Here is a 13,292-nt window from a genome sequence, read left to right as displayed (position 1 = left end):
TGAACCACTAGGTGCCCCAAGATGGTCATCTTTAAAAACCGGAGACTTGGGGGAATCTGGGTGGCTCAGTTGGTTAAGCATCTGACTCTTGATTTTGGCTGAGTCACGATCTCATCATTTGTGGGTTTGAGCCCTGCGTTGGGCTCTGTGCTGACAGCATGGAGCCTACTTGGGATTCTCTCTCTACCTCCCTCTTTGCCCCTCCCCTGCTTGTGCTCTCTCTTTCTCAAAATAAATAAACATTTTTTTAAAAAGCTTAAAAACTGGAGACTTCTGTGATTGTGGAAAGTAAATAAGAGTAATTTTTGTAAACAGATTTTTGCTTATTTATGTGTCTGATAAATACTAGGGATAATGGACATCTTTATTAATTGGTATATCTGCTTTGGGCGATTGATTTGAACTTTTCCTACCAAACCTTTCTTTAGTATTCCAAGTATATTGGCTGATTTTTTTTTTTTTTAATCTTATTATTATCCTCTTAGGAAAGTGCTTTCAAAGTAGCAAAGAAGTTGGGAAATCTATCAACTAGAAATTGAGACTGAGTGGGATGCCTGGGTGGCTCAGTCAGTTGCGCATCCGACTTCGGCTTGGGTTGTGATCTCGCAGTTCGTGGGTTCGAACCCCACCTCAGGCTCTGTGCTGACAGCTTGGAGCCTGGACCTGTTTCGGATTCTGTGTCTCTGTCTCTCTCTGCCCCTCCCCGGCTCACACTCTGTGTCTCTCTCTCTCAAAAATAAATAAACTTAAAAAAAAAAAGAAAATGAGACTGAGTGATTGAGTCATTAAGTTAAAATGAAAATAATTACATTTCCTATATCACAGATGATATCATCAAATTGAATCGAAAGGAGGGAAAAAAGCAGAATTTTCCAAGACTAAATAGAAGACTCCAACAAAGTAGTGCCCGACAATTCAGGATGAGAGTACGATGGGGAATCCAACAGAATTCTGGTAAGTTTTACAAGTAAGCTTCAATAAAGATCTGTTATTTGTGGGTTCATAGTATATTATTTTTAATACATACTTAAAACATGGAGGAAATATGTTAGTACCCTTTGTGATTACTTTCAGATTTTTGTCTAATATTGAAATCTGGTAAACATGTTAAGTTGCCTTAAGTAGGTGATAACCCTGTTTCTTAACAGTATTATGGGATTTTTAAAGTAACCCCAATGTATAAATAGTATAAATTATATTTAGGGCTACAGTATTGTAAAGGATCTTACATATCATGAGGTTTTAGCTCCTCCTCAGGTGTTTCTTTAATAGTTTATCTGGTGAATAGTTACATAACTCCAGCATCCACATCTTCAGTGAAAGCATACCACCTCAAAAGACAACTCCATTATTGGAGGTAGCTCTATTTACTACAAAGTTCTTTTAATTTGAATTGAATCATGCCTACCTATTAACTCTATGGAGTTACAGGAAACAAACTCCCTTTTCTGTATGAGAACTTTTTAAGTGTGTGGAGACTTCTACATGGAAAATATTTCCAGAGTGTTTGCATTATCATCTAGGACTTTTTAGGATTTGTTAAATCCTCCAGAGGTAACACTCGGAATAGAGTGCCTTAGATATGACCTAATGATCTTGGAACTCTACGTATATAGCTAATTTTGGCACTTTGGAAGCTTATTTATTTATAACTATCTTCTTCCAAAATGAATTTAAAGCAATAACTGAACCCTACTAACTGTATATGACTAATTTATTTTTTGCAGTTATATTAGTGTTTTAGAATAAACTTTTGTTCAAATTAAAAAAAAAAAACTCTAGATCTTTTTTTTACACATGTAAAAAATGTTTCATAAACTAGCTCCAAGTTGAGTTTTATCCTGTGTTAAAAAACATAAAAAATCATTATCAGTGGGTTTAACATGATTGTATTTAGTTCTATATCTAACAGTTAATATGCCATCATACTCTCAAAATATGTTTGTAACTGAGGTTAGACCCTACAAAAAATTTTATTCTTCTCTAATTTTTTAAATATAAACAAGTAAATTTTGTGACATAATCTAGTTGTAGCAAATGAATGTTTAATTCCAGTGATTTATATTTAAAGACTTATGTTATTCAGCATACCATATTATATATGATTTGCTTTAAAATAACTTCAAAGAAAATCATATAAGCCAGAAATACATTTGTTTACACTAGCCATATGTTAAATATGTGATAAATTTCTTGAACTGACCAGGTTCTCAGGATATTTAAAGATGTGATCTTTTACTTCAAGGAATTTCTAATAACAAAGATAAGACAGGAAACATGGAGTTGAGAAATGTCATAAGAGAAATTCCAACAGTACTATAGGACTTCAGACAGATTTTGTGCTAAGAAAATCAGTAGTGGTTTAATGGATAAGGTGAAATAGGATCTAGTCCATGAAGGATCAGAAAAGCTTTCCTTTTATGGGGGTTATGATCTGAGCCTTAAGATAAATGATATCTAGGGGTAGCTTATGATCTTATAAGATTGAACTTGTGCTTGTTCTCCAATTACATGTAACAGAGCCTAAAATAGAACAGCTGTTGCTGTCACTGAATGTGCAGAGAGATAGGAGATTGTCTCAAATTCTGATTGGTTAGAAGTTCAGATTTCCACATTGTAATGTCAGTGAGGATGTTAGCTTGAGGTAAGAGAACACTTAAGACAGAGAGCCCTTGGCAGGCTCTCAAATTATTTTTATTTTTTAAAATACCAGGTAACTTTGTATTTTTTAAAAATTTTTTAATGTTTTATTTGTTTTTGAGAGAGAGAGAGAGAGGGACAATGTGAGTGGGGGAGGGGCAGAGAGAGAGACAGGGAGACACAGAATCTGAAGCAGGTTCCAGGCTCTGAGCTTTCAGCACAGAGCCCGACGCGGGGGTTGAACCTATGAACCACAAGATCATGACCTGAGCTGAAATTGAGACGCTTAACCAACTGAGCCATTCAGGCACCCTCAAATAATTTTTACTTATTATTTTTTAATATTTTATTTTTTGAAGTAATCTCTGCAGCCAACTGTGGGGCTCAAATTTAGAACCCTAGATCAAGAGTCACATGCTATACCACTGAGCCAGTGAGGTGCCCCTCTCAATAAATCATTTTTGATGGTTGAACAAATAAGTGAATAAAATCTTCCTAAATCTTTGCCCAAAATATAGTCACTCATTAAATATTTGTATAAACAACCTAAATATTCTTCAGTGGGGCAATACCATATAGTGACAGTTTCAAAGTATTGTCCAGGGATCCTGGGGAATCTCCAAGACTCAAGGCATCCATAAGGTCAAAACTATTTTTATAATGATACTAAGACATTAATTGTATTTTCACTCTTATTCACATGAATATATAGTGGAGTTTTACAGAGTCTACATGATGTGTGATAATTAAATTGAATGTGGTAGCAGATATGAGAATCTAGCTATCTTCTATTAAGGCAGACACCAAAGAGATTTGCAAAAATATAAAACAATGCTACCCTTCCTTTTAAATATTTTTGTGGTTTTTTTTTTAGAAAATGATTGTTATTTTTCATTAAAAATGTTATTTGCCCTGCATTAGGTTTATTGTTGTTTTAATGAAATAACAAATAGTTTTTAAATATTTAGTTTTCATTTCTAAAGTGTGATAATATCCATAAACATAAGCCCACAGAAACAAAAATTCTAGAGCTCTCAATAATTAAGGGTATGAAGAGGTCCTGAGACCAAAAAATTTGAGAATGCTGTTTCTTTTAGAGGTAGACAGGAAAATATTTGTATACTGCTTTGGAAAGGAGCCAGTAATGCATTCACTCTGATTCAACATTTCCCAAAAAAACCCTCAAATCTTTGTGTAAGATTTTTATAACCTCTCAAATCAGACTCCAGAAATTACTGAGGCAAGTCAGTAAAGGTGTGAAAGAAATTCGTGAAGGGATTGAGCAGAGGATTCAAAGATGAAAATTCCTGTCTCTAGTTTTGATTGTTCTCAACCTTGGTGACACCTGTGGAGCATTATAAACTAGAAGAATGCTCTGGTTGCACTCTATTTCTACTGAAGCAGAATCTGCAGAAGGAGGGCCTGGGGATTTTTTTTTTTTAAGCTCCATACGTGATTCTGATACATGACTAGGGTTAAACAACTGCTCTAGTACAGCTGAAAATGTGAAGGGACCTTCATAGAGGTAGTAGTTGCAATACTGAGAATGAAGGTACTCTGGAAAGACAGGAGAACTTTTAGAAGGGCTGGAATGGATGAGAACTAAGAAAAGGTGGGGCACCTGGCTGGCTCAGTTCATAGAGCATGCGACTCTTGATCTTGGGGTCATAAGGTCAAGCCCCATGTTGGGTGTAGAGCTTGTTTAAAAAAAGAAAAAAAAACTAAGAAAAGACTTATTGTATTAGATGAGGCCTTTAGTACCTCTTTATAATGCCTTTTAGAATACAAGTCACTTACAGAAGGTAAGGAGAGAATTGGGGCTGTATGTATAGGTCTTTCTTAACTTTATGAAACACAACAATGAAAAGGTGAAAAATAGAACCGTTGCTAAAGTTGAGGTACAGCTGGTGAAGTTTGTTCAAAGGTATAAAGGGAGGGAGGGGTTAATGGATGATAAAGTTTGCTAGATGGTAGAGGAGAAGCCACTCATAGAAATAAAAGTGGAAAGGATAATGAGTATGGGAACAGTGACTATAGCACTCAGAAATAGAAAGCACCCAGGAATAGAATTCTATCTTGTACTTTTCTCCTTTTAATAAGTTTTATTCTTGTTAAAGAGACTTTTCTCATGCATCTTTCTCATCGAAGCTTAAAACTTTGGTATAAAAATGGATTCCTCCTCTCTTTAATCTTTCTTTTTGCTCTGCTAATTCATTCATTCTTTTGGAATACTTTCAAATTTCTTTGTTCCACTCCCAATCCTTTATCATGTCTTGTTTGAATACTACAGTAGCATCTGAATGGTCAGATGGAATGGTCTCACTGCCTTCCTTCTTCCCTCTTCCATTCAGTTTAAGATAATTTTGGGGTGGTTCAGTCAATTAAGCGTCTTGACTTCAGCTCTGGTCATGATCTCACGGTTTGTGGGTTTGAGCCCCACATCGGGCTCTGTGCTGACAGCTCAGAGCCTGGAGCCTGATTCAGATTCTGTGTCTCCCCTCTCTCTGCCCCTCTGTTGCTCGTGCTCTCTCTCTCTCAAAAATAAACAAACATTAAAAAAAAGGGGGGGTTGTGGGAGAGGGGGTGGGCTAAATGGGTAAGGGGCATTAAGGAATCTACTCCTAAAATCATTGTTGCCCTATATACTAACTTGGATGTAAATTAAAAAATAAATAAAAAAGAAAAAAGACCATATGGTTTAAAAAAAAAAAAAAAAAGATACTGCTTCTAGACTAATGTAACCCGGTCATGAATTCTGTGACTTCTCATTCCTTGTCAAGTATATTCTTTATCTCCATGTGAAGCATTCTGATTTGAGCCCACCACATCCATTTACTTCTTATTCTCATTCTAAAATTTTTTAGGGTTTATTTATTTATTTAGAGAGCGGGGCTCAAACCCAGGAACCATGAGATCATGACCTGAGCTGAAAACAAGAGTCCGATGTTTAACCAACTGAGCCACCCAGGTGCCCCTCTTATCCTTATTCTAAACTGTATCTCTGTATGCTATGGTTATCCATGTCTTTGTACTTTTAACTTTCTGTCTATCTTCCTATTCAAATTTTGTCCATTTTATAATGCCTAGCTAAGAGCCCACTTTTTTGGTAATAGTTGCTTTTCTTCTCTTTGAAAATGTGTCCTAGATTATATTTTGCTTTTTATTCTTTAGTTTTTGCAGTTTGGAAAATGTTCAGTTTTGGAGCCATGCAAACTGGCGCTTAGAGCAGTAACTGTGCCATTTTCTGTGACATCTGGGTAGTCACTGTTCTTCACCTCACTTCACTCACCTGCAAAATTAAGATGTTAGCATCAATCTCATCAAGTTCTCGTTTAAAGTACTCAGCCCAATGCATTAGCAGAGTTAATGGTATCTGTTTCATTATTTAATACAAATAAAAATAGTAGTTGTAGATTTAATTAGACAAGTTTCGTCAATATGCTTAATCTTTATTTGGTTGCAATTCTAGAAGGAAATAATACATATAATAACAGTAATTTGATTTTCAGGGGGTGTCTGGCTGGCTCAGTCAGAAGAGCATGCAGCTCCTGGTCTCGGGGTTGTGAATTCGAGCTCCACGTTGGGTGTAGAGATTACTTAAATAAAACTAAAAACAAAACAAAACAATTTTATTTCAAAATTTTAAAAGTTGTGTTTTTTCCTCATTATAAAAGTAATAGCATCTGCACTTTGGGGTTGAGGCAGAGAACCCAAAAAAGGAACAAATCTGGAAGGACTCCCTGTCACACTGAGTTGCCATGCTGGTGGAAATCACTAGGAAGCCATCTGTGAGTGTGATGCGACTTAAATTCAGTGGAGGATGAGTTGGGCCTAGGAGTAGATCTAGATAGATGCCTAGAACCCAAAATTTAAGGCGTCGCTCACACTTAGATTTTGCGCCTTTGGTTCTTCTCTTGCTTCACTGTAGTCTCAGCTTACAGGGGAGGGATAAATGAGTACCACTGGATGTTCCGTGCAACAGAATGAGTCTTGAGGTATACACTGGAATCTGGAAGTAAAAATAAAAATTCTTTCTTTAAAGACGGTCCAGTGCCCTCTACTTACAAAGCTTAACATTATGCCAGTTGGTAAGAGAAATGTTCCTATAACAGAAGTAAGGCAGTGAAGAGTGAAATGGGAGCAATAAATTGGTAAATGCTTCAACCATTATAACAAGCTTTCCCAATTGTCTTGTTGAACTCTGTTCTCAAAATAGGTACACCACACAAAAGCATTCTAGAATTAGATGCGTTTGGGAATACATACACTGTTATACCCAACTTAGAGATTCATCACACATGTTAGTCCTAAGAAATCCTTTAGTAAAGAAAACTATTTTAGCTTTTAGTTTGGACATGAAACTTTTCTGTTAGAAGACCTGTTACTATATTGTAGATGTGTAGTATTATACAGGATACAATTCTGAAGACACTTCCCCCAAAATTAGAGTTAAAATAAAAATGCCCAGTATCACAGTTGTCACTTAGCATTGGTCTCTGAAATTTCTGGCTATTGCATTAAGAAATAGAAGAATTTGAGGTATAATTATTGGAAAAAAGAAGACAGTATCATTTGTAGATAATAATGGTTGTTGCTTAGTAATCCCCAGAAATAATTTGAAAGCCTATAGAACTAAAAAGTAAGTTCAGTGGGATGACTGATTAAAAGTTGTTAATTAAAACTCAATAGCATTCTGTCACCCCAAGAATGAGAGTATGAAAATTATTATTAGAAAAGGGATCTTTTTTTGTGATTGACCAAAAAAAAAAAAAAAGTAAAAATACCTAGTAATAACCTTAATAAGAAATATACAAGACTTATGTGAGGAAAAGATTAAAGCTTTACTGAGCCAGTTTAGTCACAAAAGAAGTGGAAAGACATACTACATTCATGAATATTGTAAACATGTTAATTATTGAAAAATTAATTATAAATTTAACATAATTCTTCTTGCAAAGCATCAAAGGATATTAGAACTTGACCCCAGAAAACTGACTTAGGAGCATGACAGTTCATGAATGGAAGAATAGTGATAGCCAAAAACACATAGAAAGGTCCATTCTCACTAGTAAACTACCAAATAAGACAAGATTTTTTTTTTCAAATACTAAGTGATAAAGATTAAAAAGAATATTCAGTGTTATCAACGATAGGGAAAAAGTGGCACCCTTATGTTCCTGGGAATATGAATAAATAGTCATTCTAGAGGGGATTTTTAAAAATATGAATCAGAATCCTTAACTTCCTTTACCATTTGATACAGCATATCAGGAGTGCCTGGGTGGCTCAGTTGGTTAAGCATCTGACTCTTGATCTCAGCTCAGGTCTTGATCTCAGGGTCATGAGTTTAAGCCCTGTGTTGGGCTTCACACTGGGCGTGGAGCCTACTTTAAAAATTGGGGTGCCTGCATGGCTCTTGATTTTGGCTCAGGTTATTATCTTGTGGTTTGTGAGTTTGAGCCCTGTATTAGGCTCTGTGCTGATGGCACGGAGCCTGCCTGGGATTCCCTTTTGTCTCTCTGCCCCTCCCCTGCTCTCGCACATGTGCACATGCTCTCTCTCAAAATAAACATTAAAAAATAAAAATAAATAAAAAATGGAAAAATTGACATATGCTCTTATAATGTTGTTAGTTCATATTACTGATAACTTGGCAGCTCTGTAAAATTAGAGGTAAATTTATATATAACAAATAAAGTACAGGTTTTTTTAATTGTCCAGTAGAAAAAATAACCCTGAAAAATCATGCTTTTTTGCCCCTGTAGAAAGACAATTACCAGTTTTGTTTAATATAGCTGTCTTATTTAAGCATTGTTTTTTTTTCCTCCACTGAATATAAAATCTAGCTTTTCCAAATTTCCTTTTGAATGGATTTGTTTCCCTGCTGTGCTCTTATTAATGAGTTAAATAAAAGTTTGTTGCATCTTTATCCCCCCGGAAAATGTTATCTATAATGTTATTGTAACATTTATAGTAGTTTAACATTAGAAATAAGTGAGGGACGCCTGGGTGGCTTAGTTGATTAAGTGTCTGACTTTGGCTCAGGTCATGATCTCGAGGTCTGTGAGCTTGAGTTCCATGTCGGGCTCTGTGGTCACAGCTTAGAGCCTGGAGCCTGCTTTGGATTCTGTGTCTCCCTCTCTCTCTGCCTCTCCCCCACTCACACTTTGTCTGTCTCTCTCAAAAATAAATAAACATTAAAAAAAATTCTTTTTTTAAAGTGAAGTTCTGAGGTTGGTTGGATCAAGTATGGCACATTAAAAAATGATACAGTGAGGGCATCTGGCTGGCTCAGTGGGTAGAACATGTGACTTTTGATGAGTTCAAGCCCCACATTGGGCATGGAGCCTTCTTTAAAAAAAAAAAGAAAAAAGAAACAGTAATAATACAATGAAAGAATCTAAAAGACATGGGATAATATTCACAATACAGTGTTAATGCCTACTACAAAATAGTACATAGACTAGGAAATGTGGTTGCCAGGAAGATTGACTCAGTGTATCTTCTAGGCACTTGGTACTACAAAATTGTGAATTACCTCTGTGAAAGTCTTTTGAATTGTTTAAAAATAGTTGAAATTAAAAATGTTAACTTTTTAAATGTGTAGGAGTAAAAGACAAGAAAGACATACAATGTTAGTGGTTATCCCAGGGTGATAAGATAATGGGTAACTTTTATTTTCATTTGTACTTTATATGTTTCTAAGATTTCTGTGGCAAGCATGTTTATTCATAATTGGAAAATATTTAAATAGATAAGATACACAATGGAAAGGCAAAGGCAAGTTGTATCATGCCACAGAGATTAAAACATGTTTATTGGAGCTCAATTGGGACTTCAGCAAAAGTAGTTTAAATACAGTAGGAATGAAAAAAATAAGCCAGATTGCAAGATAGTAAGTAAATCAGATACCAGATAGTGATCCATTCAAGATCAGTGTCCCTCAATAGAAATAAAATGTGAGCCACATGTGAATAATATATTTTATTAAATCCGATATATCCAAAATACCATTGCAGTATATAATTAATATAAGGTTATTTATGAAGTATTGTACTCTTTGTTATATCTTAATTCAAACTAGTCATATTTCGGGTACTCCATAACCACATGTTGTTAGTGGACACCACATTGCACAGGGAAAGTTGTTTATTGATAAAGTAATGCAAGAGAGAGGATAGCTATAGGGAAAACATGAGAATCCTGTAGTCCCTTTGCAGTCCATTATAGCAATAGAACTCTTTGCGGTGCAGTTTATTGCCCTTTAAAAATGAAATATTTTATGTAATACATGTAAATACGTGAAAATAACACAATATTATATAATAGTAATATAGGAAATATTACATAAGTAATACTAAAAAATAAAATCCGCTCTGCTAAGAAATAGAATACCCTATGACCTGTGTGCCCTTCAGTTGCATTCTTAGATTGATATTTTTTTGTCTTTTTTTTAAACCTCCTATAGGTTTTGGCAAGAATAGTCTGAGCCGGAGAGGAAGAGTAATGCCTGGAAAGAGACGTCCTTATGGAGTTATCACAGGCCTTGCAGCTAGGAAAGCAACTGGAATTCGAAAAGGAATTAGTCCTATGAATCGACCACCTCTAAGTGACAAGGTAGGGTGATGGTTTAATCATGCATCAGATACTCTTTTCCTTTAGTTGTACTAATATTTCTGTGAATGAGTACAATATTCTCATTGAGGGAGCATTTTATGTGAATATTTTGATTTTTTTTTTTTATGTAGTGCTTTGGGTCTTCTATAAAAAGTGAAGGAAAAGTACTGTCATTCATGAAGAATACCTGAATTTCCACATTCTTAAATAAAATTTATGTAAAATTTTTTAATAGTTCCTGATTTTCTTTGCCTCTGCGTGTTTGTTTATGTACAATATTGACAAATTATTGAGGTATAATTTTATACAATAAAATTCATCTTTTTAAGTGTACAATTCAGTGAATTTTAGAAAATTTACAGAGTTGTACAATCATCACAACAGTCTAATCTTAAAACAGTTCTGTCACTCTAAAAAGAAATCTCTTGTCCATTCATAGCCCTACCTTGTCATCTACCTCAGGCAACCACTAAATTACTTTCTGTAAATTTTCTGTAAATTTGCTTTTTCTGCACATTTCATGTAAATGGAATCATATGATAATATGTGATCTGGCATTTAGTATAATGTTTTTGAGGTTGGTCATGTTGTAGTATGTATCAGTACTTGATTCTTATTTATTACTGAATAAATATTCCGTTATATGGATATACCATACTTTGTTTATTCATTCACCAGTTGTGGGACATTTTGGTTATTCCCATTTTTTGGGTATTATGAATAATGTTGCTGTGAATGTAAGTAAGTAAGATTGTATGAACATAGGTTTTCATTTGTCTTGGATAGATACCAATTTTTAATTAGAGTGCAATCATTTACTCACTATGAGTTAACTACTTTTCAGATTTTAATGAAGTTTTAGTTACTTCTCAATGAGTAATTTTTGAATTGGCTAAAGTGTTCCTTTGAATAGTTTTACAAGTAGTTTTTCTTGTGATTCTTATATATTTTATTCTATATATTTATATTCTATATATTCTATATTTTTAAATCTTTTTGGTTCTCTGATTATGCAAAAAAGACATACTTGTAAAAAAATTCAGGACTTCATTCTTTAAATTATCTTTTTTTAAGTTTATTTTTGAGAGAGAGAGCGAGCAGGGGAGGGGCAGAGAGAGAGAAAGGGAGACATAGAATCCGAAGCAGGCTCCGGGCTCTGAGCTGTCAGCACGCCAGGCCTGAACTCATGAGCCATATCGTGACCTAAGCCAAAGTTGGATGCTTAACCGACTGAGCCACCTAGGTACCCCTCTTTAAATTATCTTTAATGTGCGTCTTCTGGTTAAGAACCACAACTGTCTTAGATCCCTTAACTTTTCAATATTGCCACCACCAACAGTTGATTTCACCTCTAAAACTTTATCGCAGAACTTAACTGTTTATTGGAAATTGGAAAACATTAAGAAATATGGATACTGGGAGGGTGATTGGATTTAAGTGCTATCTTATTGATCCAGTAAAAATATTAAATTACCACATGTGATAGTCTTTTGAGTTGTTTGAAAATAGTGAAAATTGAAAATGTTAATTATATGGGGCGCCTGGGTGGCGCAGTCGGTTAAGCGTCCGACTTCAGCCAGGTCACGATCTCGCGGTCCGTGAGTTCGAGCCCCGCGTCGGGCTCTGGGCTGATGGCTCGGAGCCTGGAGCCTGTTTCTGATTCTGTCTCCCTCTCTCTCTGCCCCTCCCCTGTTCATGCTCTGTCTCTCTCTGTCCCAAAAATAAATAAAAAACGTTGAAAAAAAATTAAAAAAAAAAAAAAAAAAAAAGAAAATGTTAATTATAGAATGCTAAGAATGTGCTAACTAGTAAGATCCACATATTCAAAGTTGAATAAATTTGTCAGAGGTAAGGTTTGAAAAAGTGCTGTTTCTTAAAACCTTTTCCTCATTCAGAATATGGATTAATAGTCTGATTAGGACAAACATAGTACTTTATAATTTAGAAACCTGTTTAAATATAAATAACTCATATTATCCTTTTCTGTTCATTAAACAATTTACCTAAATAACTTAATTGGTCTTGAATTGTTACATGTACTTAGAAATTTTATACCTTAAAAAAATATTTTGACCATAATTAGATGTTGTTACTTTATCTCTCACTTTCCACAGTTGATGTGAATTAGTGAGATTTTATTTCAGTAAAAATGTACATTTTCTTACCTATGAAGTGAATGACTAAGTGGGAAAGATAGCATACTCATTTATATCACTAGTATTTTCTGAGAGCAAGTGGGGGCTGTGCTAACAGGGGAATGGTTGTCTCTAGGAATGAATTTTCTTTTTGTTTAGAGACAGATTAAAATAGCTGTCAGGTAAAAGTTGTGTTTAGGTTCTTTTCTTCCGTCCTTCCTTCCGTCCGTCCTTCCTTCCGTCCTTCCTTCCTTCCTTCCTTCCTTCCTTCCTTCCTTCCTTCCTTCCTAGAGAGTGTGTGCAGACCGGGGAGGGGAAGAGAGTGAGGGAGGGAGAGAATCACAAGCAGGCTCAATGTTGTCAGCTCAGAGCCTAATGACGTGGGGTTCGATCTAATGAACCGTGACATCATGACCTGAGCCAAAATCCAGAGTTGGGTGCCCAACCAACTGAGCCCCCAGGTGCCCCAGTGTTGTGTTAGGTTTTTAAGGGATTCTTCTAGTGGCATATAGAACTTCGTCAGTGTCAATTAAATAAATTTTTTTGTCTTTTAGATTCGGAATTTCCCAAACTTGAGAGTATGTTATGTTCCATAGAACTTTTGACTTGATTTTGGTAATATTAAACCATTTAATACTTCTGTGAACTTACAAAATTTTGTTATTGGGGCACCTGGGTGGCTCAGTTGGTTAAGTGTCCGACTTCAGCTCAGGTCACGATCTTGCGGTCTGTGGGTTTGAGCCCCGCGTCAGGCTCTGGGCTGATGGCTCAGAGCCTGGAGCCTGCTTCCGATTCTGTGTCTCCCTCTCTCTCTCCCCCTCCCCCGTTCATGCTGTGTCTCTCTCTGTCTCAAAAATAAATAAACGTTAAAAAAATTTTTTTTGTTATTGCTGCATAGCA

At 35.4% G+C, this 13,292-nt stretch overlaps 1 protein-coding gene across 3 annotated transcripts in view; it reads left to right on the top strand.

Annotated features, from left to right (window-relative positions):
* FYTTD1 (forty-two-three domain containing 1) overlaps window positions 1-13,292 on the top strand; it is a 42,350-nt gene that overhangs the window by 16,836 nt on the left and 12,222 nt on the right. For all 3 annotated transcript variants that reach the window (XM_078453086.1, XM_060639718.2, XM_060639719.2), the window contains exons 2-3: window positions 826-954; window positions 10,109-10,257. In XM_078453086.1, the coding sequence (XP_078309212.1) occupies window positions 826-954; window positions 10,109-10,257 (278 nt within the window). The remainder of the gene's footprint in view (window positions 1-825; window positions 955-10,108; window positions 10,258-13,292) is intronic.

This window comes from Panthera onca, chromosome C2 (assembly GCF_046562875.1).
Source record: "Panthera onca isolate mPanOnc1 chromosome C2, mPanOnc1 haplotype 2, whole genome shotgun sequence".
NCBI lineage: Eukaryota > Metazoa > Chordata > Mammalia > Carnivora > Felidae > Panthera > Panthera onca.
This window is presented reverse-complemented; position numbering and strand designations above follow the sequence as displayed.